Source organism: Bufo gargarizans, chromosome 9 (assembly GCF_014858855.1).
Source record: "Bufo gargarizans isolate SCDJY-AF-19 chromosome 9, ASM1485885v1, whole genome shotgun sequence".
In the NCBI taxonomy this organism is placed as follows: domain Eukaryota; kingdom Metazoa; phylum Chordata; class Amphibia; order Anura; family Bufonidae; genus Bufo; species Bufo gargarizans.
In genome coordinates this window covers 148,871,911-148,898,130 of record NC_058088.1, presented here as the reverse complement: position 1 = coordinate 148,898,130, position 26,220 = coordinate 148,871,911, and the positions used below count along the sequence as shown (strand labels likewise).

The 26,220-nt window shown below is 42.1% G+C and overlaps 1 protein-coding gene across 1 annotated transcript in view; it reads left to right on the top strand.

Annotated features, from left to right (window-relative positions):
* The first annotated feature begins 7,983 nt into the window (after positions 1-7,983).
* The window catches only part of DRP2 (dystrophin related protein 2), a 353,198-nt gene continuing 334,961 nt past the window's right edge, over positions 7,984-26,220 (top strand). Inside the window, exons 1-2 of the mRNA XM_044306534.1 lie at positions 7,984-8,073; positions 8,194-8,284. Of these exons, the coding sequence (XP_044162469.1) occupies positions 8,238-8,284 (47 nt within the window). The 5' untranslated portion in view covers positions 7,984-8,073; positions 8,194-8,237. The remainder of the gene's footprint in view (positions 8,074-8,193; positions 8,285-26,220) is intronic.

Sequence of the window (26,220 nt, the reverse complement as noted above, 5' to 3'; positions counted from 1 at the left end):
ATTTTGGGGTACATATGATTTTTAATTGCTCTATAAAAAAATTTATGTTTTGGCACTGTTTTTATTTTTAATTTTTACAGCGTTTACCTGAGGGATTAGGTCATACGTTGCGGATGTGGCAATACCTAATATGTCAACTTTTTCTTATTTATTTAAGTTTTACACAATAATAGCATTTTTGAAACCGAAATAATGATATTTTTGTGTATCCATAGTCTGAGAGCTATAGCTTTTTTATTTTTTGACCGATTCTCTTAGACGGGGTCATTTTTTGCTGGGTGAGGTGACGGTCTGATTGATACTATTTTACTATTTTGGGGGGGCATACGCCTTTTTGTGATGTAATGTGACAAAAATTGCTTTCTTTTTTTTTACACCTTTTTTTTTTTAATGGTGTTTAGGTCATGTTATATTTTTATAGAGCTGGTTGTTACGGATGTGGCGATACCTAATATGTATACTTTTTTATTTTTTTTCACTTTAGCACAATAATAGCAGTTTTGAAGCAAAAAATTATCATATTTTAGTGTCCCCATTGTCTGAGAGTGATAGATTATTATTTTTTGACCGATTCTCTTAGGTACAGTCTCATTTTTTGCGGGATGAGGTGACGGTCTGATTGGTACTATTTTGGGAGGCATACGCCTTTTTGATCATTTTGAGTTTTTTAATAAATGAAGGTGAAACGTATCGACTCAAATTCACCAGTAACATGAAGTACAATATGTCACGAGAAAACAGTCTGAGAATCAATAGGATAAGTAAAAGCATTCCAAATTATAACAGCGGCTGTTGTGCACCGCTGTTCCCCTGCTTACCGCTGCTTTCCCAGGCACCATGTTCAGCGGTGATCTGCTGCCAGTGTTTCCTTTCAGTCTTGGCCAGAGCATGCTTGCTGCTTGTTTCCTGCAGCATTTCCTTAAGGGCCGGCGCACGTCACTTCCTGTGCTTTATGGGTTAGATCATGTGAGCTCGCTGACCAATGCTAGTCCTCCTGCACATATATAAGTGGCTCAGCCCCCTTCCCAGATGCCTCAGTGTCAAGGTTCTTTTGTCCTGCTAAGGTCCCTGATATCTGCTTGTCTTCCTGACTTGTATTTGTATTCCTGGACTCTGCTACCTGTTCGATCCCAGCCTGCTTGCCCTGACTCTCCTGTTGCCGATCCGGATTGCCTGACCTGTACCTGTGTTGCCTGCCATGACTTGTTGCCTGTTTGACTTCGCCTCTACCTCATCCTTCGGTCCTGCACTGTTGCTCCTGGTTATGACTCAGGTTAATTTGCATATGTATCAAATAGTTTTTTTTTTACACAATAATAGCACACAGAGCTATGGGCACTGGGTATTGCGGATGTGCTAGTGGACATCTAGCAACCCATGTCCTCAGTTCTATACACAAAATCCCGGTGACAGGTTCCCTTTAAAGCTTTCCCTGCCTTTAGAAACAATGTTTATTTTCTTGACAACTGTTTAAGGTTATTTGTGAACAGATTGAAAAAAGCTAAGGCCTTTTTCACACGGGCGAGATATCCGCGCGGGTGCAATGCGTGAGGTGAACGCATTGCACCCGCACTGAATCCGGACCCATTCATTTCTATGGGGTTGTGCACATGAGCTGTGATTTTCACGCATCACTTGTGCGTTGTGTGAAAATTGCAGCTTGCTCTATTTTGTGCTTTTTTCACGCAACGAGGCCCCATAGAAATGAATGGGGCTGTGTCAAAATCGCAAGCATCCGCAAGCAAGTGCAGATGCGGTGCGATTTTCACGCACCGGGATGGGGACCCGATCATTATTATTTTCCCTTATAACATGGTTATAAGGGAAAATAATAGCATTCTTAATACAGAATGCTTAGTAAAAAAGGGATGTAGGGGTTAAAAAAAAAGAAAACATGTTTTACTCACCTTAATCCACTTGTTCGTGCAGCCCGGCTTCTCTACTTTCTTCTTCTTTGCTGTGCAGGAGGAAAAGGACCTGTGGTGACGTCACTGCGCTCATCACATGGTCCGTCATATGATCCATCACCATGGTGATGAATCAGTGATTTCAAGAAGAAAGAAGAGAAGCTGCGCGAACAAGTGGATTAAGGTGAGTTAAAAAAATATATATTATTTTTTTAACCCCTTTAGCACTATTATACTATCCATTTTGTATTAAGAATGCTATTATTTTCCCTTATAACCATATTATAAGGGAAAATAATACAATCTACACAACACCAAACCCGAACTTCTATAAAGAAGTTCGGGTGTCGGTACCAAACATGCCGATTTTTTTCACGCGCGTGCAAAATGTTTTGCACTCGTGCGGAAAAATCACGCATTTTCCCACGACGCACCCGCATCTTATCCGGCCCAAATCCATGACGCCCGTGTGAAAAAGGCCTAAGTGTTTTTTGTGTACATTTTTCTCCATATTATAAATTCATAAAAATAAAATTGCAAGTCTTGTGTATTGCAAAATAGCACCCTGACAAGTACAGCTTGTCCCAAAAAAATCTAATTCTTTGAATTCGGAAGGACAAATCTGGATCCTGAAAGGGTTAAATGGGTTTTCCAATATATTTTTTTATTTCATTAAACTGTTGGGACCTGTCAAACTAATACATTCTTAGTCTGTTCTGTTCCAGCGCCGGTGCTCCATTTTGTTCCCAAGGCTGCAACCAATGATCTATTGTTGTGGCTGCAGCTGTGACATTCCTTATACAGCTGCAGCCAATCACTGGCCTAAGCTGCGGCATGTGACTGCTACAGCCCATGGAAGAGGATAATAATAGAGATGGGCGAACCAGTCGAGATTTGTTTCGAGTCCGGTTACTTTTAGTATTCTGGATAAGGATACTCCTTGTAATTTAGTACCCATCCCCTATTGTGCTGATAAGGCTACATTTCTGAGTGATCTCACAGACATGAGTGATGCGCACTGGGGGAGGGGCTAGTGGAATAACTGTGGTCTGCTCCAACAATTAGGGGGGACTCCACTTGGAACTTCCTCCTAGGTAGGATGTAAGTATTGATTTGCCCTATCTTTTGTACACCCTGGGGTGTCGGTCATGTGTTATAACCTGGTAGACAGCCATGTGTTATAGCATGGCCGACCGAATCCTTACCACATATTGCGTATTTAGGCTGGTGATGTTTATTTACTTTTTATTATTCTGTATGTGATTTGTCTGTGTTATCTTATATTTAACCTCTTAAGGACATAGGGCGTACAGGTACGCCCTTGTGCCCTGGTACTTAAGGACACAGGGCGTACATGTACGCCCTGTGTATTTCTGATCACTGCCGTGCGGCTGGCAGTGATCGGAACGCGGTGCCTGCTCAAATCATTGAGCAGGCACCTAGGCTAAATGCGCGGGGGGGTCCCGTGACCCCCACATGTCGGCGATCGCGGCAAACCGCAGGTCAATTCAGACCTGCGGTTTGCTGCGATTTCTGCAGTTTCTGATCCCCGCGGTCCCTGACCGCGGGGATCAGAAACTTTAGGATTCCAAAAATGTTGCTGCATCCCTCCCCCCTGCACCCCTGAGTTATTTGAGCACGGTGGGAGGTGCAGGGGGAGGGTTGCGGGCGGTGCGGGCGGTGCGGGAGGCGGGCGGTGCGGTAGGCGGGATCGCGATCCCCCGCCCGCCTCCCCTTGAATAATCGTTGGTTTCTAGTGGGTATACCAGGGTGCCAGCACATTGCTGGCACCCTGGTATAAACGGCTGACATCGGTGATGCGATGTCAGCCGTTTAACCCTTTCCATACCGCGGTCCGTACGGACCGCTGTATGGAAAAGGTTAACAGCGCAGGGAGCTCCCTCCCTCTCCCATCGGGGGGCTGCTGTGCCTTTGCAGCCCCCCGAATGGAGAGGGAGAGAGCTCCCAGGCAGCCCCCCCAGAGCCCCGTCCTTACCCTTCCCCGTCTGCGCAGTTCTGACCATAACTGAGCAGACGGGGAAGGTTCCCATGGCAACAGGACGCCTTCTCAGGCATCCTGCTGTCCATGGTGCTGAACAGATCTGTGCTGAAAGGCATAGATCTGTTCAGACAAAGTGTAAAATACAGTAAAGTACTATATATTGTACTGTACTGTATTATACAGACATCAGACCCACTGGATCTTCAAGAACCAAGTGGGTCTGGGTCAAAAAGAAAGTGAAAAAAAGTGAAAATAAAGTAAAAATCAAAAAACACATTTATCACTGATTAAAAATAAAAAAAATTAAATTCCCTACACATGTTTGGTATCGCCGCGTCCGTAACGACCTGATCTATAAAACGGTCATGTTACTTTACCCAAACGGTGAACGCCATAAAAATAAAAAATTAAAAACTATGATGAAATTGAAATTTTGCCCACCTTACTTCCCAAAAAAGTTAATAAAAGTGATCAAAAAAGTTGTATGTACTCCAAAATTGTAACAATCAAACCGTCATCTCATCCCGCAAAAATCATACCCTACCCAAGATAATCGCCCCAAAACTGAAAAAACTATGGCTCTTAGACTATGGAAACACTAAAACATGATTTTTTTTGTTTCAAAAATGAAATCATTGTGTAAAACTTACATAAATAAAAAAAAGTATACATATTAGGTATCGCCGCGTCCGTATCGACCGGCTCTATAAAAATATCACATGACCTAACCCCTCAGGTGACCACCGTAAAAAAAAAAAAAAAAACGGTGTAAAAAAAGCTATTTTTTGTCATCTTACTTCACAAAAAGTGTAACAGCAAGCGATCAAAAAGTCATATGCACCCCAAAATAGTGCCAATAAAACCGTAATCTCATCCCGCAAAAAATGAGACCCTACTTGAGATAATCGCCCAAAAACTGAAAAAACTATGGCTCTTAGACTATGGAGACACTAAAACTTTTTTTTGTTTTAAAAATTAATTCATTGTGTAAAACTTACATAAATAAAAAAAATTGTATACATATTAGGTATCGCCGCGTCCGTGACAACCTGCTCTATAAAATTACCACATGATCTAACCTGTCAGATGAATGTTGTAAATAACAAAAAAAAAAACGGTGCCAAAAAAGCTATTTCTTGTTACCTTGCCGCACAAAAAGTGTAATATAGAGCAACCAAAAATCATATGTACCCTAAACTAGTACCAACAAAACTGCCACCTTATCCCGTAGTTTCTAAAATGGGGTCACTTTTTTGGAGTTTCTACTCTAGGGGTGCTTCAGGGGGGCTTCAAATGGGACATGGTGTCAATAAAACCAGTCCAGCAAAATCTGCCTTCCAAAAAACGTATGGCATTCCTTTCCTTCTGCGCCCTGCCGTGTGCCCGTACAGCAGTTTACGACCACATATGGGGTGTTTCTGTAAACTACAGAATCAGGGCCATAAATAATGAGTTTTGTTTTGCTGTTAACCCTTGCTTTGTAACTGGAAAAAAAATATTAAAATGGAAAATCTGCCAAAAAAGTGAAATTTTGAAATTGTATCTCTATTTTCCATTAAATCTTGTGCAACACCTAAAGGGTTAACAAACTTTGTAACTTCAGTTTTGAATACCTTGAGGGGTGTAGTTTCTTAGATGGGGTCACTTTTATGGAGTTTCTACTCTAGGGGTGCATCAGGGGGCTTCAAATGGGACATGGTGTCAAAAAAACAGTCCAGCAAAATCTGCCTTCCAAAAGACGTATGGCATTCCTTTCCTTCTGCGCCCTGCCGTGTGCCCGTACAGCAGTTTACGACCACATATTGGGGGTTTCTGTAAACTACAGAATCAGGGCCATAAATAATGAGTTTTGTTTTGCTGTTAACCCTTGCTTTGTAACTGGAAAAAAAATATTAAAATGGAAAATCTGCCAAAAAAGTTAAATTTTTAAATTGTATCTCTATTTTCCATTAAATCTTGTGCAACACCTAAAGGGTTAACAAACTTTGTAAAATCAGTTTTGAATACCTTGAGGGGTGTAGTTTCTTAGATGGGGTCACTTTTATGGAGTTTCTACTCTAGGGTTGCATCAGGGGGGCTTCAAATGGGACATGGTGTCAAAAAAACTGTCCAGCAAAACCTGCCTTCCAAAAACCATATGGCGCACCTTTCACTCTACGCCCCGCTGTGTGGCCGTACAGTAGTTTACGGCCACATATGGGGTGTTTCTGTAAACTGCAGAGTCAGGGCAATAAAGATACAGTCTTGTTTGGCTGTTAACCCTTGCTTTTTTAGTGGAAAAAAATTGGTTAAAATGGAAAATTAGGCAAAAAAATGAAATGCTCAAATTTCATCCCCATTTGCCAATAACTCTTGTGCAACACCTAAAGGGTTAATGAAGTTTGTAAAATCAGTTTTGAATACCTTGAGGGGTGTAGTTTCTTAGATGGGGTTACTTTTATGGAGTTTCTACTCTAGGGGTGCATCAGGGGGCTTCAAATGGGACATGGTGTCAAAAAAACAGTCCAGCAAAACCTGCCTTCCAAAAACCATATGGCGCACCTTTCACTCTACGCCCCGCTGTGTGGCCGTACAGTAGTTTACGGCCACATATAGGGTGTTTCTGTAAACGGCAGAGTCAGGGCAATAAAGATACAGTCTTGTTTGGCTGTTAACCCTTGCTTTGTTAGTGGAAAAAATGGGTTAAAATGGAAAATTAGCCAAAAAAATGAAATTCTCAAATTTCATCCCCATTTGCCAATAACTCTTGTGCAACACCTAAAGGGTTAACGAAGTTTGTAAAATCAGTTTTGAATACCTTGAGGGGTGTTGTTTATAGAATGGGGTCATTTTTGGGTGGTTTCTATTATGTAAGCCTCGCAAAGTGACTTCAGAGCTGTAGTGGTCCCTAAAAATTTGGTTTTTGTAAATTTCTGAAAAATTTCAAGATTTGCTTCTAAACTTCTAAGCCTTGTAACATCCCCAAAAAATAAAATATCATTCCCAAAATAATTCAAACATGAAGTAGACATATGGGGAATGTAAAGGCATCACAATTTTTAGGGGTATTACTATGTATTACAGAAGTAGAGAAACTGAAACTTTGAAATTTACAAATTTTTCCAAATTTTTGTTAAATTAGGTATTTTTTGGTGCAAAAAAAATATTTTTTTTTACTTCATTTTACCAGTGTCATGAAGTACAATATGTGACAAAAAAACAATCTCAGAACGGCCTGGATAAGTCAAAGCGTTTTAAAGTTATCAGCACTTAAAGTGACTCTGGTCAGATTTGCAAAAAATGGCCTGGTCCTAAGGTGTAAAAAGGCTGTGTCCTTAAGGGGTTAAAGGGCTTCTGTCACCCCCCAAACAGCAATTTTCAGTATTGGACTTAATATATTTGCTAATATACGTAGAGTCCATATATACCCCTCTTGCCTCTGGCTGTGCTCTAAATTCTTTAAAAATAGTACTTTTGTGATATGCAAATTTCTTCACTACCAGCAAGTTGGGCGGTTACTTGCTGGTAGCCGCCGCATCCACAGTCTAAAAAAACGCCCCCTCCTCCACTTGATTGACAGGGCCAGCGAGCGCTCTCCTCCTTCCGCTGGCCCTGTCTGCAGCTGAAATCCCGCGCCTGCGCCGTACCAGTCCTCATTCGGCGCAGGCGCTCTGAGAGAGGGACGCTCGCTTGGCTGCTCCTTCCTCAATGCGCCTGCGCCGATGACGTCAGCCCTATCACCTGGAAGAGATATTGCATTACTATGTTGAAATTAAGGCAGTGATAACAGGGGCAGGACGTTGTTACCATGTGATGATACATTTTTCTCCTGCCTAGAAATGCTCAGTGTTTATATGGCAGATAACATTGGGGAGTGACTGGAATGTATCCCAGACAAAGCCTGATTTCTTTAGGAAAAGGGCACACGAGTTACAATCCCCCAAATGACATTCCTAAGGGAGGAGGAGGGGACATGGGTATCTATGCTCTTTTGAGACAGTTCTTTTCTCACTGTTGTCCAAATACCTTTCTGTCCTCTCTTTCTGAAGTATAGTTTTTACTCTTTTATCTTACATTCTATATCTAATTTTTCTAACAATTTCCATATCTACCTCCTCAATGTTTCATCCTTGGAATGTCTTTGTCTTCTGATTACAATCCAGATGAGAATCTTCTACTAGTGAGGTAGCCTTCTGCAATGACTTTTGTAAATACACTAAAACAATACTGTCATTACGTGATCAGTATCTAGTCCTGTTTGAATTGCTCTTGGGATTTATTTACGCTTTTCATTTTCTCTTGCAGTTCTTAGATCTTCAGCATACAGAGGAATCTTGGATTTCATCAACATGAACCTCTGCTGGAGCGAAATAAAGAAGAGATCCCACAGTCTAAGGTATTCGTGGAATCCATTGGTGGAAATTGCCTTCACTGTATGTTCAATGATGGCATAGAATTAGGGTTATTTTACATTGACTGATGATCAGGTCAGATATTGGAGATGAGGATGTGTAGGAACGTTTATTCCTGATAATTGAAGGGTGCCTGCATTGGGTGATCGTGTCTTTCAGTCAGCACCAAAAATCATTGTTTTTGTGCGGCACTTCTCCCATGAAAATATGGATCTGCAGCCCAGAAACAAGGATTCTCTATAGGGACGACTTTTAGTCCCCATATGGACCTTGCTAAATGCAGGTTGCTAAATACTTGTGAATGTTCCTTGCATAGAGTACAAGGAGGAGTAAGTGGGTGCTCACCTATGAGATTTCCTAGGTGAAAAATAATTCATTCTATAGCACATATATCCACATCCATTACATAGCATATTTTTGCATACAATAGAAAAGCAAATCCGGCACGCCAATGAAATAAACTGTAGCCACTATTCCATTCTTATTAAAATATGATCATATCGTATCCTTAAGTAGAAATAACACACTGATCTAGAATGGTGGTTTGTTTCTGCTCATGGACACAATGTGATCATATTTTAATAATCATGGAATAGAGGCTACAGTTTATTTTATTGATTTGCCGGATTTGCTTTTCTATTGTATGTCTTGGAATGGCTGAAGCTGCCTTGGATCCTGTGCACCATCAAGGTTTATATGTGTTTTTATAATTGTTTTGCTGCTACCTCTGTTTAATACCTAGCTCACTGATGGCAGTGCAGACTTGAAAGAGAAGGCAAAAAGAGTTGTCTTCTCCTCAGGGTCCCTGGCTGTCTTTGACAGATGGGTACCAAAAGACGTCATTGCAGACTCAAGACCTGTGCCTTTGCAATCAAAAGACGATGGGCAGTTGTTATAGAGGACTTGTGCAGTGCATTGTTCATGCATCAAGTGTGTATACAGAGATAGCTGTCAGTTACTGCCACATTCCCTCAGGTGACTGATGTAAGGAGATCAATGAGACTGGCTGAGAGTGGAGGAATCTAACAGCCTCCTTGATTTATCTTGATTCAGTGTTGATAGGGTTAATGACCAATGTTGCTCAGGGGTCATCACTTCTACCCTTTATAGTCTGATCCTACCCTTCTGACTATGTTATAGATTTCTTCATTTGGTTTTGGAAAGAGCTGTGTGGTTCTCCCTGAGTTCCTGCTCATCCTTCTACAACAGAAGCTAAATGTCTCACTTGTTTGTATTTTGTCTTTTCCCCTTGGTTGTGGTTGCTAGGCCTCAGGGAGACACTTGTTCCTTCATCTTGGAAGGAACGTGTTATCTCAGCCCTGCCAATATCTTTAAGGCTCCTCAGGGTCTCCAGGGCTTCCAGGTTCCTGTGTATGGGCATTTCTACCTTCAAGGGGTGCCCACACCATTAGGAGTCAGGGCCAGGAGTAGGGTTCTTTAGGTGGTGACCCTTTCCTACCGCTAGCGTTGAGGCCTAGTGGCTTTTCCATTCCCCCTGGTTGTCGGTGTGGTGTTTACTCCTTTACCTCATTTGTGACAGTTACTGATAGCTGTACACGGGGGAGTTGTTATCAGAGATTGATAGATTTCTGTGTAAGTGTGTATACACAGAGATAGTTGTCAGTCACTGATAACACCTTACCCTTGAACAGTGACTGTCAGTATGAGCTGAGATTAAAATATATAAAATACAAGTTTTTCTGAATCTTTTTCCTCAAAACTATATATCAATCTGCTCAGCTTCTCCTGATCTATAACCTACTGCTTGAAGATTGCACTGCATTTCTTGGTGACAGGTCCTTTTTAAAGGGCAAGCTAGCTGAGTTAGGCTACTTTCACACTGGCGTTTTGACTTTCCGTTTCTGAGATCTGTTCAGGGCTCTCACAAGCGGTCCAAAACGGATCAGTTTCACCCTAATGCATTCTGAATGGAAAAAGGATCAGCTCAGAATGCATCAGTTTGCCTCTGATCAGTCACCAATCAATGTATTTCATGACGGATCCGTCTTGTCAATGTTACAGAAAATACAAACTAATCTGTTCATGGCGGATGTATGCGGTTGTATTATTGTATTCAAGGATTTTACTGGTGATACACTATCCTCAGGCAATCAATATCAGATTGGCGGAGGTCTAATATCCCATAACTCTGTAAATACACAGCTCTATCCATTTTTTAGTGGACAGAGCTGGTAATTGCAATTACCAGCTCTGTCCGCCACACAGTGGATGGAGATGTATAGTTAGGCTACATGCACACAAACGTTTCTTGTTTCCGTGTCCGTTCCGTTTTTTTTGCGGATAGGATACGGACCTATTAATTTCAATGGGTCCGCAAAAAATGCAGACAGCGCACCCTGTGCTGTCCGAATCAGTATCTCCGCTCCATAGCGCCGCAAATAAAATAGAAAATGTCTTATTCTTGTCCGTTTTAGGCATTGTTAGAATGCATCCACAAAACAAAAAAAAAACGGATGGCATACGGACATCATCCATTTTTTTTTTTTTTTTCAGATACGGTCGTGTGCATGTAGCCGAATGGTGTGATTTTCAGTGCCAGACAGCCGATTGGTGGTAGTGTGGAGAATAGGCCATCAATATCAAAATCCTGGGCAAATCCTTTATTGAGAACGCACATACAGAGGCAGGAACCATCTGGTCCTCTTCATGTTCCGTGCCATTGCTCCATTTTTCTATGGATTTTTATTTTCAGTTGGGTTGGCATCCTGGGCCTGCCACTGTCCCACTTTTATGGGTGGACACAGACACCTATTCACTCACCCTGGCTCTGCGGATTCTTCTCTGCTGGAAGCCACAGCCTGCCCCTGGTTGTTAGACCTCTTTCCCGGTCCTGTAGGGTATGCGCACTTCCGGGCCCTTAAAAGGGCCAGAACGCCCACACGCCAATCTTCACCGGCCAATGGCTTAAAGCACCTTTCCCTAGGGAGAGGTGTCTGAGCAATAGCTGTATTTTGCTTACTTGCCCCTTCATAAGGTGTGTGGTTGCATTTGTCTGCTTGTGTAACAACCTTTTCTTGATTCCTGTGTCTAATTTCCATATTGACCCTTTGCTACCTTCCCTGACCCTGGACCTGTCCCACGGATTCGAACAATCTTTGCCTGCCCTGAACTCATCCTTTACTGACTATGGTTTTACCTGATCACTTGGTGCTCCTCAACAGTGTCTATGACCCCTGTGAGTCAGCTGTCAACCATAACTACTCAAGGCGGTTGCAGATCCCTGAATAGGGGATAAAGGGTAAATACCACGGGACTGCCAGGATAACGCCTTCAGATTTAGCCCAAAGTCAAACCAGTTGGTTGAGACAGTGGTTCCACACCCACTGATTGTTACATTGTGGCTCTGGACTACATCCATTGGAGATATTTGTGACAATTAGGCTACATGCACACGACCGTATGTGTTTTGCGGTCCGCAAATTGCGGATCCGCAAAAAAAAGAAAAACTGATGACATCCGTATGCCATCCATTTGTTTTTGTGAATCCACTGTAACAATGCCTAAAACGGACAAGAATAGGACATGTTCTATTTTTTTTGCAGGGCTACGGAATAGCACGTGGTGTGCTGTCTGCATTTTTTGCCGACCTATTAAAATGAATGGGTCTGCATCCTATCCGCAAAAAAAAATGGAATGGACACGGAAACAAACAAAGTTCGTGTGCATGTAGCCTTAGATGTGGGTAAAATATGGATAGGCGTAAGGTCAAACTTTCACAAGTTTTTCCCTGCACAGTGTTACAGTCCTTCTTGCCACCTACTCTGCCAGGATGTGTAAACAACATAGATCACTGTGCTATGCTGTTTTTAGAATTGTTGGCCGCTAGCTGTATATGCTGTTTGTTTCAGATAGCTTGTACTGTACAAGTGCAGCCAACAAGTACAGTTGCAGCCCAATTAGCGCCGAGCCACAAGGTTTGGTAATTGCAATGTATTATTTACACGGATGTCAGCGTTATTTCTGTATTGTTGTTAAAGTACATTCATAGTGGTTGTCACTTCTGGATTAAGTTACAAATAAATTGTAACTTTTTTATTTGTCTCACATGCTGCAAAACAATTAGTAAACTCTTTCCATAAAGCTTGTCTTTAATTTGCTTCTGTAGACAGTGGTATACTCTAAAAGCAGATTTGTGATATAGTTTGTAATGACAGCGTATTAGTGAAGAGACACTCAAACAAATTCACTATAAACTGAGCCTACACGTAGGGCTACATGGCCACTTTAAGTGACTGCATATTTGTAATCACGCCTGCTCACTGCTCCGGCTGATAGGCAGGGGCACTGGGAGTCGGACCCCCGCCGTTCTGATATTGATGACCTATCCTGAGGAAAGGTCATCAATATTTTAAAAAAGTGCACAACCCCTTTAAGGTTTCATAAAAGCTTGAGGCCGCATCATCTGCAGTTACACTCTCATTAAACGGGTTTTCCGAGACTTTAATACTGATGATCTATCCTCAGGATAGGTCATCAGTTGTAAAATCTTGGAGAACCCTTTTAATTTAAGGAGGCCCTCCCAGGAAGAATATAGGGGGACATTCATTAAATTGGTGTAAAGTAAACCTGACTCAGTTGCCTATAGCAACCAGATTCCACCTTTCATTTTTAACAGCTCATTTGGAAAATGAAAGGTGGAATCTGATTGGTTGATATGGGCAACTAAGCCAGTTCTACTTTACACCATTGGAGCAAATCTCCCCCATAGCGTATAGTTACACCAAGTCCATATTTATAAACATTTTGTAGTATTCATACCACAAAAACAGAGAAAGTGAATCTGATGTGGGGACAATACTTCACTGGATGGATGTGGCTGGGCCAAGCTCCATTCCATGTGGTGGTGCCCAATGCTGAATGCCAGTCCCAGAAAGTCATTTAACAGAATATAAGTAATGCATGACACTTACCGTATGGTGTGTGTTATGCCTTTTTTCTGTTGTGTGGATTTTTAGTAGTCACACTTATAAAAAAAATGCTTATATGTTCACATATTGCAGGAATAGTGTTAGAATAAGGGGGGAACTAATTCTGCTTAGGGAGAGAGTACCTTAATCAGTGCGTAAGGAGCGTTAGTTCCCCCCTTACCCAGACACAGGCCTCTCACCCAGTTAAGCCAGTACTCTCTGCTCTGCACTGATGAGGAGCAATCTCCCCGAAACAGCTGCCTGCAGATGAGGTGCTGGCTTATTTATTATCCAAGTTATGTCTCAAGGGTTATTTTAAGAGCTGAACATTGACTTACAGGATAGCTGCCTTACATCTGGTGGCATTAGAGGCAGAGCTTGTTAAGAGCTCATTTGCATCCCTTCCCTCCTAGTGTTAGAATTGTGCCATCTATCTATTTCTGTAGAACAGCCTTTATGTGTTTCTGTGACACACATGCTTAGTCTTGCCTCTGGTGCAGCAAGCCAGATGCGTCTTCTCTGTTTCTCAGAGGAGATGCTGAGCAAATGAGAAGACTTTGCTCACACATTTCGGTAATGTCATCTTTTTTTTGCTGTGATTTTCTTAACCACTTCTAGACTGGGCCATTTACCCACTTCCTGATCAGGCCTAATTTTGCAAATCTGACATCTCACTTTATGTGGTAATGCTTTGCTGGAATGCTTTTACTTATTCGAGCCGTTCAGAGTTTGTTTTCTCGTGACAAATTGTACATCATGTTAATGGTAAATTTGAGTCAATATATCTCACCTTTATTTATAAAAAAAAATGCAAAAGTTTACGAAAATTTTAAAAAATTCACTGTTTTCTAAATTTAAATCTCTCTGCTTTTAAGACAGATAGTGATACCTCATAAAATACTCATTGATTAACTAATTAACATTTACCATATGTCTACTTTATGTTGGCATGATTTTAGTAATGCACTGTATTTTTCGCTGTATAAGACTCACCTGTCCGGAAGACGCACCTAGCTTTTAGAGGAGGACAATAAAAAAAATATTTTTGAACCAAAAGGTGTGCTTTTGGTGGGTTTTGAACTAATGGTGGTTTGTGGATGACACTATTATGGGTGATCTGTGGATGACACTGTTATGGGGGATCTGTGGATGGCACTGTTGTGGGGGATCTGTGGATGGCACTGTTATGGGGGATCTGTGGATGGCACTGTTATGGGGGATCTGTGGATGGCACTGTTATGGGGGATCTGTGGATGGCACTGTTATGGGGGATCTGTGGATGGCACTGTTATGGGGGATCTGTGGATGGCACTGTTATGGAGAATCTGTGGATGGCACTGTTATGGGGGATCTGTGGATGGCACTGTTATGGGGAATCTGTGGATGGCACTGTTATGGGGGATCTGTGGATGGCACTGTTATGGGGAATCTGTGGATGGCACTGTTATGGGGGATCTGTGGATGGCACTGTTATGGGGGATCTGTGGATGGCACTGTTATGGGGAATCTGTGGATGGCACTGTTATGGGGGATCTGTGGATGGCACTGTTATGGGGGGATCTGTGGATGACACTGCTATGAGGAGGATCTGTGCATAACACATATATAGCATCTTATGCTATATATGTGTCATCCACAGATCCCCCCCCCCCCCATAACAGTGTCATCCACAGATCTCCCCCCCATAACAGTGTCCCTGTGTAAAATAGTGAATGACTCCCAATACAAGGTATGGGGGCCGGCATCTGGTGTTGTAATGGCAGTGGGGCCCGATGCAGTCACTGTATTTTATTACACCGGGCCCCGCTCACTGTAGTATTAGTAGTTAACGTGTAGGCATAGGTGCTGTTTTAAACTATAGTAATCCTCTGCAGCATAGTGAAATCCATGTAGTACGGTACTCACTTGAAACTCCTGTAGGCAGGGCAGGTGACGGCAGCGTAATGTCATTCACTACGTCACGCGCCTGCTCTTCCCACTTTATGAATGATGCAGGTGGAGCAGGCGAGTGACGTAGTGAATGACGTTACGCTGCTGCCGCGCACCCGGCCTGCCTACAGAAGTTTCAAGTGAGTACCGTACTACATGGATTTCCCTATGCTGCAGAGGATTACTATAGTTTAAAACAGCGCCCATGCCTACATGTTACCTATTAATACTACAGTGAGCGTGACCTGGTGTAATAAAATACAGTGACTGCACCGGGCCCTGCTGCCATTACAACGCCAGATGCTGGCCCCCACCTCTCCTCCCTCCCTGCTGATACACCACCGGCCATGCTGTGCAGCATCGCGTTCGGCGATGTATCAGTGTAAATGGCAGTATTCGCCCAATAAGATGCACTGCCATGGGTCTTATAGGGCAAAAAATACGTTAATTTTTTTTTTTTTAGGACATTAGAAGGTGTAGAGTTTTAGAAGCAATTTTTGAAATTTTTAAGAAAATTTCCAAAATTTTTTTTTTTTTACGGACCAGTTCAGTTCTGAAGTCATTTTGAGGAGCTCACATAATAGAAACCACCCATAAATACCCCGTTTTAGAAACGACACCCCTCAAACTATTTAAAACTGGAATTAAAGCAAAATAGAGGTGACATTTTAAAATTTCACTTTTTTTGCAGATTTTCCATTTCAATCAATTTTTTCCTGTAACACATCATGGGTTAACAACAAAGCAAACCTTAATATTTATTACCCTGATTCTGCAGTTTACAGAAACACCCCATATGTGGTTGTATACCGCTGTATGGGCACACGGCAGGGCTCAGAAGGCAAGGAGCGCCATATGGTTTTTGCAGGGCAGATTTTGCTGGAAAGGTATGTTGCATTTGAAGAGATCCTGAGATACCCCCACAGTGAAAACCCCCAGAAAGTGACCACATTTTGTAAACTACACCACCCAAGGAAATTTTAAGGGGTGTATCGAGCACTTTGACCCAACAGGCGTCTTAGGGCACTATGTTGCATTTAAAGAGATCCTGAAGTACCCCTACTGTGAAAACCCAAAAAAACTGACCACATTGTGTAAACTACACCACCCAAGGAATTTTTAAGGGGTGTAGCCAGCACTTTGGCCCAACAGGCGTTTATTTTTCACAAAAGATAACAGGAGAATATCCCCCCACAATTTGAATTTTCTAACATGGAATTTTCTGTCGTGGTTTTTATGAGCAATAACTTTTATATTTTTTTGTTGACCGAGCTTCATGAGGGCTAACTTTTTGCGGGACAAGCTGTAGTTTTTATTGGCACAATTTTGGGGTACATTTGGCTTTCTGGTAGCTTTTTATCTCATTTTTTTGGGAGGTGAACTGTTTGGTGTCATTTTTCTATATATTTTTTTTACACCATTCACTTGATAGGGTAGATCATGTGATATTTTTGTATATCCAGTCGTTACGGATGCAACAATACCAAATATGTCTAGTTTTTTTGTTTTATTTTTACGTTTTGCACAATAAGAACATAAAAAAAATTATCATGTTTTTGTGTTGACATTTTCTTAGAGCCATATTTTTATAATTTTTTTGGTCTCGTGTGGGGGCTCATTTTTTGATGGATGATGTAATGTTTTTATTGCTACTATTTTGGGGTACATATGACTTTTTGATCAATTAATATTATGTTTTTTGGGAAGTGAGGTAGTTTCAGCTAATGTTTATTTATTTTATTTTTTACAGCGTTCACCTGAGCCGGTCGTCATGGACGCGACAATACCAAATATGTCTATTTTATTATTTTTTATCTATATTAACATTTTTTTTATGACTTAATTGGGGAATTTTTATTTTATTTTATTTTATTTTAAACTTTGTGTCCACCATAAGGTCATACAAGACATATCCGTTTGAGCAGAGAGAAAGGCAGAACTGAGCATGCGTTTCCACCTCAGTATGTACAGAGACTGTTCAATAGAAACAGAAAGTGGCGCTATTTTAACTTTATTCCAGGAACACAAGTGTAAATACAAAAAATATTTATAATAGTGGGCTGGATTTAAAAGGCCACTGCTGATGCCTCCATACTCCTGCCTAATGCTTTGCTAGGGGCCTCCCCTTTGCTAGGGGCCAGTGTACGCGTGCATCCAAATCCATTCCCCAGCTCATGGCTGAGGATCCCTGGGTATTTAAAGAGGACCTTTCATGGATCCAGACTGTGACGACATGGTTATCAGTTTGAGTTAAATGTGTAATTATGTTATACTGTGTAACTTGTTTCAAAATACTGTCAGCAAATATACGTTTGTGCAGTTGCTCAATAAAGCAGACTTTATTTCACCTACGGTACACTGAGTCTCAACCAGTGACTGGGGAAAACTGGGAGCTAAGGACCAGCGGTTTTTATCTCCTGAGTAAGGAAGAATACAGAGGCGGACATACTCTTCCTGAGTACTGGGGGTCCATCACATTGGTGGCAGCAGTGGGATTCTCTTCCTTGCCTAAGGAGACAATCAAATCACCACCGGGACCAAGTTTTCTGCTGACATAGGAGAAGAGCCACAGTTTCCTATGGCCATGGAAGCGCTGTCCCAGCTCCAGAATCCTGGTTCTGCCCAGGAGATGCTGAGAAGGAGAGACGCTTTGTGCCGGGAGATCTGGAGGGAGACTCTTCAATTGCAGCAGCACTATTGTGGCAAGGTCCTCCCTACATCTGAGGAACGATACTGGCAACAATGGGACTTGTGTGTTCCTTTCCTGGGAGAGCAGCCGCGGGAAGAATGGCTGTCTGAGATGGATGAGCTGCTCCAAACGGAACTGATGCTGTATGATGGGTTTTAGGCACTACAGTGGTATGTCAACCAATTGTGTCCATGGCTGGAGAACAATGATCCCACAGAGGGCTATGACTTCGGCGGCCCAAGACTTATATTTGAGGCATTCCAGGAGGATCCACAATTTAGGAGTGCAGAGGAGTGGAGAAGGGAGGACATACCTGATTTTAGGGAGTTGGAACTCCCCAGTGAGCTCGGATTGTGGACTAATTTGGACTTTTTAGTTACACAGGAATGGGAGCTGGAACAGGCATACCAAAGACTGTTTGAAATTGCTCAACAGCATGCCCCAGCAACTACAGATGTCATGAAACTACTAGTCCCAGCTGAAGAGCTGGCATCAGGGCAGGGTACTGCTGACATCTGCCCAGCACAAAATGCACCTCTGAAACTCCAGGGAGCCAGTGCAGGCAGCCCCTCTCACCGACCGCAGGCCGATGCAGAGGAACTACTAGCCCCAGCTGAAGAGCTGGCATCAGGGCAGGGTACTGCTGACATCTGCCCAGCACAAAATGCACCTCTGAAACTCCAGGGAGCCAGTGCAGGCAGCCCCTCTCCCCGACCGCAGGCCGATGCAGAGGAACTACTAGCCCCAGCTGAAGAGTTGCCATCAGGGAAAAGCTCTACAGGCCTCTGTCTACAACAATCAGTGACCATGGAGACTCTCTGCGAGGTCACCAAACTGGCAGTTTACTTCCCAGCAGGAGAGCTGGCAACAGGACAGAGTGCTGTTAGCCTCTGCCCTTCACCCATAGCCCCCCTGAAACTTCTCAGAGAGATGGCAGCCAACCCCATTTCCTTGTTACCAGCTACAGAGGTAGGGGACCTGATAGCACAACCAGTGGATCACTGAAAAACCAGTATTGTAGTCTTGGTTACTGTCCAGACGATACATGCAGTTTTGATTTCCTGTGTTTTTGGTGTGTTATTTGTACCCTGAGCTTCTGGTGCTTGCGCTAGAGTCCCTGACCCCAGTGGGTCAGCTACCATCTACACCGGGACTATCTCAGGAGGTAAAGTCCAGTCCCTGTATTAGAGTTGTTGCGATACCAAATTTTTGATTCGGTTTCGATACCATAAAAAAGTATTGCGATACTCGATACCATTAGATACCACGTGCATTCTGCATTTTTTTAAATGGCGAATCGCACAGTTTTTATTAATTTTTTCTGTTCCGACGTTCACCGCATAGCTTTTTTTGATATTTTAATAGTTTGGACTTTTCTGATGTGGCGATATGTAATATGTTTATTTATTGTTTAAACATTTTATATGTGAAATTGGGAAAGGGGGTGAGTCATACTTAATATTTTGGTGGGTTTTTTTACATTTTTTTTTTTGCACTTTTTATTTAATAACTATTTCCCCCCTTAGGGGCCAGAACCTCAGATTTTTTTCATCCCTTGTCCTATTTACCCTGATAGAGCTCTATCAGGGTGAATAGGACCTCACACTGTCCCTGCTGCCCTGTGCATAGTACACACAGCATCGGGGATATTGCCATGGCAGCCAGGGCTTCAGTAGTATCCTGGCTGCCATGGTAACCGATCAGAGCCCCAGGCTTACACTGCTGGGGCTCCGATCAGAAGCTGCCACTGCCACCAATGAGGGTGAAGGGAGAGGACCCTGTGGCCACTGCCACCCAATGAGGGGGAGGACCCTGTGGCCACTGCCACCAATGATTTTAATACTTGGGGTGGGGGGAGGGGGCACTGTGCCAATGATTTTAATGGGGTGGGGGGTTGAGGGGGGGCGCACTGCGCCACCAATGATAATTACCCCTTAATACAGGAGGCGGGTACTGGCAGATCAGCGGCTGTTAACCCCTCAGGTGCCGCACCTGAGGGGTTAACTGCCGCTGATCGCAGCTCCCTGTCAGGGGCAGGGTGCCGGCAACGGATTCTGCTGCAGGCACCCCCCTCCTTTATTATGTGTTAAATACTTTTTTATATGGGTCCAGACTTTCAGTATTAGGGTAAACAAAGCGGCTCCGTTCGCCCGCAGTGCCACATTACTGTCTCCTCTCCTGCTCCATATGCTAATTACTATCGGAGCAATGGGGAGGAGACATCAGCTTCTCTAGTGGGCGTTCCTTCTCCCTGGCTGTAGCGCTGTCCAATCGCAGCGCAGGGAGAAGGAACGCCCACTAGAGAAGACAGTAATGGGGGCGCTGCGGGCAAACGGAGCGGCGCCCAGGAATAATGGTAAGTGCTGGGACATCTTTGGGCACTGCTCTGTGTAGGAAAGTCCTACCATTGGTGGCGCAGTGCGCCTGCCCCTCCTCCGCCCCTCTCTCCGTTCATTGGTGGCAGCAGCAGCACAGGGGGAGGGAGACACTGCTTCCTTCTCCCCTGTGCTGCTGAGGGAACATAAGCGCGCTGACAGCAGCGTGCTTATGTTCTGTGGTACTAGACTGCGCAGCAACGCAGCCCAGTATTGAAAAAATGGAAATCCCGGTATCGTATCGATACCGGGACAAAAGTATCAATTGGGTATCGGAATTTTGATACCCGCAACAACTCTACCCTGTATATGGGTGAATACTAGGGGAGCGCCAGAATAATGCCCTTAAGTTTTAGCCCAAAGCCAAACACTTATCTTCTAATCCCTCCCTCTGCTTTTTTGATGTTAGTGGAGGAAGTTGGGGTGCTGGGTTTAGTCTTGATAATTTTTGTCTATACAGTGAGCTTGGCCATGTTGTTGAAAGGAATCTCGTAATAATACAAAATAGATTTGGTAATGGTGCCAGCAATAGGGCCAATAGTAGCAGCTGTAGTAATATACATAGCGCCAGCCATAGTATATACAGCTGAATAGCTAATCCGCCCAGTTATGCATTGATGATTCCTCCCTTTACTGCATAATTGTGCAGATTTGCTTTTCAGCAGCTTTAGAAAGCTGGGTCGCATGTGGAGTTATGCAGGAGATTAAACAACTTATATAGTATATAATCACGGTTGTCCTGATATTATTTTTATGTCTATAGTGTATACATGAAGACATAAAGTATGTACCACGTGTGGCCTCCATTACAGTACATCTCTGCAGAGGTTGTTAGCATTCATTTTATAGTTATTGTTGTCCATCAGGTAGTGTTCATTTTATAGTCAGTGCAGTCCATGAGGTGGCATTCATTTTATAGTCAGTGCGGTTTATCAGGTAGCATTAACTTTATAGTTGGTGCGGTTCATAATGTAGCATTCATTTTATAGTCAGTGTGGTCCATCAAGTGGCGTCCATTTTATTGGCAGTGTGGTCCATCAGGTGGCGTTTATTTTATAGTCAGTGCGGTCCGTCAGGAGACACACATTTGATGGAAATACGTCATTTGATGGAAATGCGTCCTCTATTATTTTAGTTGTTCTACTTCTATAATGGATGTTTTTGTGATTATTGTAATGTATTTTGTGCCAAAAATGTTTTTGCAATTATTAAAGAATATAAAACTATTCTTCTCACTTTTATTCTTATCCTCTTATTCTCTTTAAAAAAATCCACCTATATAATGTACTGGTGCATCCTAATAAAATAGAATATCATTGAAAAGGTCATTTATTTCTGTAGTTCAATTCATATATAGATTCATTATACAAGGAGTGATCTAGTTAAAGCATTTATTTATTTTAATGTTGATGATTATAGCTTACAGCTAATGAAAACCCAAAAGTCAGTATCTCATGAATTTGAATATTATATAAGACCAATAAAAAAAAAAATTAATATGGAAATGTTAGCCAACTGAAAAGTATGTACAATATATGCACTAAATAGTTGGTTGGGGCTCCTTTTGTATGAATTACTGCATCAATTTGGCACGGCATGGAGGCAATCAGCCTGTGGCACTGCTGAGGTGTTAAGGTTGCTTAGATAGAGGCCTTCAGCTTGTCTGCATTGTTGGATCTGATGTCTCTCATCTTCCTATTGACAATACCTCATTCTCTGTGGGGTTTAGGTCAGGTTTGATAGGTAGGCACTCTTTATATGCTAGGTGTACTTTTTTTGTAGTACTTTAACCCAGGACCAATTTAAACATTTCACATTCCTGAAAGGCAATTTTTTGCTAATCCAACCTACTGTATGTCACTTTATTTACTTTAATTTTGGAATGCGTTTACTTATCTAGGCCATTCTGAGGTTGATTTCTCATGACACATTTTACTTCAACTTAGTGGTAAATTTGAGTCCATATGTTTCATTTTTATTTTATTTTTAATTCCAAATCTATGGAAAATTTTAAAAATTGTAAAAATTCAAATTTCTCTGCTTTTGAGACAGATAGTGATACCTCATAAAATAATTATTACTTTACATTCCTCCACATATGTCTACTTTGTGTCGGCATCATTTTGTAATTTAATATTTGTGGATTTTAAACCGCTTAGAGGAGAAATGAACCTAGGAGAAAATGCACCCTGCTACTTGTTACCTATTTTCTTCTGAATACTGTAACACCCCATATGTGCTTGTAAACTGCTGTATGGACACACCGCAGGGCTCTGAAAGGAAAGGAGCACCATATGGCTTTTGGAGGGCAGATATCGCTGCAATCATTTTCTGGTGCCATGTCACATTTTAAGACCCCCTGATGCACCCCTACAGTGTAAACCCGCAAAAAGGTTGCCTCATTTTGGAAACTGCACCCCCTAAGGAATATTGTTGTCGGCACTTTTTCCCAACAGGCGTTACATACAATTCAGAAACACTTGACTGCAAAATTTAATAATTACATATTTTACAAATAAAATTATGCCTTTGGTTCAAAGTTTTCATTTTTACAAGGGGTAACGGGAGGAAATGCACGCTAGAAGTTTTTATCTATTTTCTCCTGAATATAGCAACATGTATGGTCATAAACTTCTGCATGGGCACACAGCAGGGAGCGCAGATTTCACTGGAACAATTTTCAGGTGCCATTTTGAATCTGTAGTGATTGAGGTACCCTAACAGTGGAAACCCAAAAAAGACCCCATTTCGGAAACTACACCTCCAAGGATTTTTTCTAGGAGTGCAGTGAGCACCTTGACTCAACAGGCAATTTATAGAATTTACAAAACCTTGGATTTGAAAAGGGAAAAAATAAAGTTTTTCTTATAAGAAAATGTCACTTTAGTCCCAAGTTTATCATTTATAACAGGGAATCAGAAAAAAATCACCCCATAATTTGTTACTCATTTTCTCCTGAATACGGCAACACTAAATATGTATTTGTAAAATTGCTGTATGAACACACAGCAGGATTCAGAAAAGAGAGATCACCATGTGCATCTGAGGCCTGAGGGATTTACTGTATACAGCACTGGTCAAAAACTGCAGAGGCTCTCAGGTTAAATGAAAAAAGAAAAAACATTTTAGAAACCAGACCTCTCACAGAATTTACTAATAGGTGTAGTGAGCATTTTGACCCACAGGTGTTTAGCAAAAATAAATTCATAGCAAATGGTGCAAAGTGAAAATATTTTATTTTTTCCCAGATATGCCTGGACATACCACAGCACTGAGGAGTAAAAGTTCACCATGTGCAATAGAGGCGCATTGTGGTGATCTATGCATCTTGTCCTGACAACTGTAGAGGCTCTGGGTGAAATAATAAATGGGACCCCCGAGAAGTGATCCTATATCAGAAACTACACCTCTCCATGTATTTATTAGAGGGTTGGGTGAGAATTTTGACCCTACAGGTGTTTTGCAGAAATTAAAGAGCAGCGAACTTTGTGAAATTAAAATTGCAAGTTTGTGTGAAATTTAAATTGTCCTTTTGATTTAGGTGGGTTCTCTAGGGTACGGAAATGCCATGAATGTGGACGTAAAATACTGTTTGGGTGCCCTGTAGTGTTCAGAAGGAAAGACCACTATTTGGCTTTTGCGGATTTTGGTGGATTGCTTTACGGTCACCGTGTTGCTATTGAACATTCTCTGGGTAGCAATGCAACCATTTTCTGAAAACTATTCGTGTCATTTATCAAACAGATGTAAAGTAGAACTGGCTTAGTTGCCCATACTAACCAATCAAATTGCACCTTTAATTTTGGACAGCACCTTTGGGAAATGAAAGGAGGAATCTGATTGGTTGCTATGTGCAACTAAGACTGTTCTACTTTACACCAATTTGATAAATGACCCCCTATATGTTTATTTTTCTCTCGACTGAGCTGTGTGGAGGCTTATTTTTTGTGTGGAATGAGTTACCATTATTATTGGTTTTATTTTGGTGTACCTGCAACTTTTTGATTGCTTTTTATTTAGCCTTTTGGTAAGCAGCATAAAATAAAGGCAGCAACTCCATTTTTTGGGGGGTTTTGCTATTGCAGCATAAATCAAGCAGGAAATATACATGTTATCTTTATTCTTCTGGTCAGTATGATTACAGGGATACAAATTTATATAGTTTTGTTTGTGTTTTACAGCTTTTACTCAAAGCATCTCCATTTTCTGAAAGCCATATATTTTTTATTTTTCTGTTATGTACAATACTTGCTATATTGTACCTAATTGAAACAGTCAGTTTCACACTGGCATTTGCCTTGGAGACCCAGCCTAAGGGTTGGGCCTTATAGGCTTTCATACATGACAGACCCCGTGGTTGCCATGTCAGCAACTCGGGTGCCAATGGAGACAAGAATAGGCATTTACTATTGTAGCCATGTGTGGTTTGCAAATTGCGGAACATACACAGGCCAGTATCTCAGGGGGAGGGTAATATGGACTTCTGTGCATGTTATCTCTTCTCTTCTTCTCCATCAGTCAGAGAGCTTACTTGCTCTCTGTTACATAGGGGGGTCTTTTTTACAAGGATAGGAGTAAGATGAGCGTCTGCCCATCTAATCACCACTCTGCGCCAAATTAGGCCATTTATTGATGCCATGACCCAGACATTTACCAGCCTCCAAATCATGGTGTAAAATACGTCACACCAAACACTTGTACCCCACACACAAAAACATCAATAAAGTTTAAATTTTACACTTTTCTTTACCACACAATATGTGGACCGTTTCTCTAGCAATATCCATTACAAGTTACAGTAATAGTGATAACGAGGGGAATCTAATATATTAGCCCTCACCTGGTTACATTGTCAGGAAAAAAAAAATCCCTAATGTCCTAATAACGGTTTTTGTAATATAGGTTATTAATGTTTTTTTGTATTTTTATTGCACTTTTCCCTCCCTAAAGCGCATGTTTCGCTGTGCGCTTAAAATCTACTTCTCTGTACACCGCTGACTGTTCAACGGTGTATGGAGTACGGAGTTTACATTTTTATCAATGGGGCCGCAGCGCAATGAGTAGGGGCTATGCCAGGATTAGCTGAGCGTAGCGGGCTCCTGCTTGTGCCTACATCGCTAAGCTAAGAGAACTGCATGTCAGCTTTAAGTGAATGGGACGAACAGAGTCAGACCCTCTTGCATTCTGATATTGATGACCTATACTGAGGATGAGTCATAAATATCATGAAACTGGACAACCCCTTTAATAACCCCCGGCCAGAGGATTCAGCAACACCAGTACAGGCGTCATAGACACCTGTACAGGCAATTTTATAAAAAGTCTCATGTGTATTTCCATGCATGAGACTTTCTTTGGTCTGGAGTGCTGTATCAGTGCAGCCTGTGTAGTCTCTTCAGTTGCTGCTGCCCACACCATTAATTCTAGCACGGGTAGCAGGAACATATGAACAGACCTCACAGGCTGTGCTGATACAGCGCTTTGGATAACAGCTGGGATCAGAGATAACTTCCTAGATGCTGCAGTCAGTAGCAACCACAGCATCTACGCTGACAGTTCAAAAGGCCCACTCTGTAACCAACGATACCCATGAACACAATCGCGGGGTGCAGATGCATTGCCATGTCAGCTGGGGGCTTAACACAGGGACCCAAGCCTGCCATGACTGTATATCTATTGAATTGTGCCACAGGCACAGCCTAATATACTGCCTATCACAGTGATAGGCTATAATGCATTGATCTATAAGATATACCATTGTATTACAAAAGCGGTGTTTACAAGTGGGACTAAAAATAATAAAGTTAATAAAGGCTATTAAAAATACTTAAAACCATTTTTTGCCATAATGTGTATTACACTTCAGACCGCTTGCCTGTGAAGGCAGCCACAATGCCTAAGGAAGGCATTAGGCTGCCGTCCAAGCCATCGGATCCCCGTCACCCCATAGGTGCTCCCTCCCTGCGCAGACATCGCACGTACCACGGTCAGCGCTGACC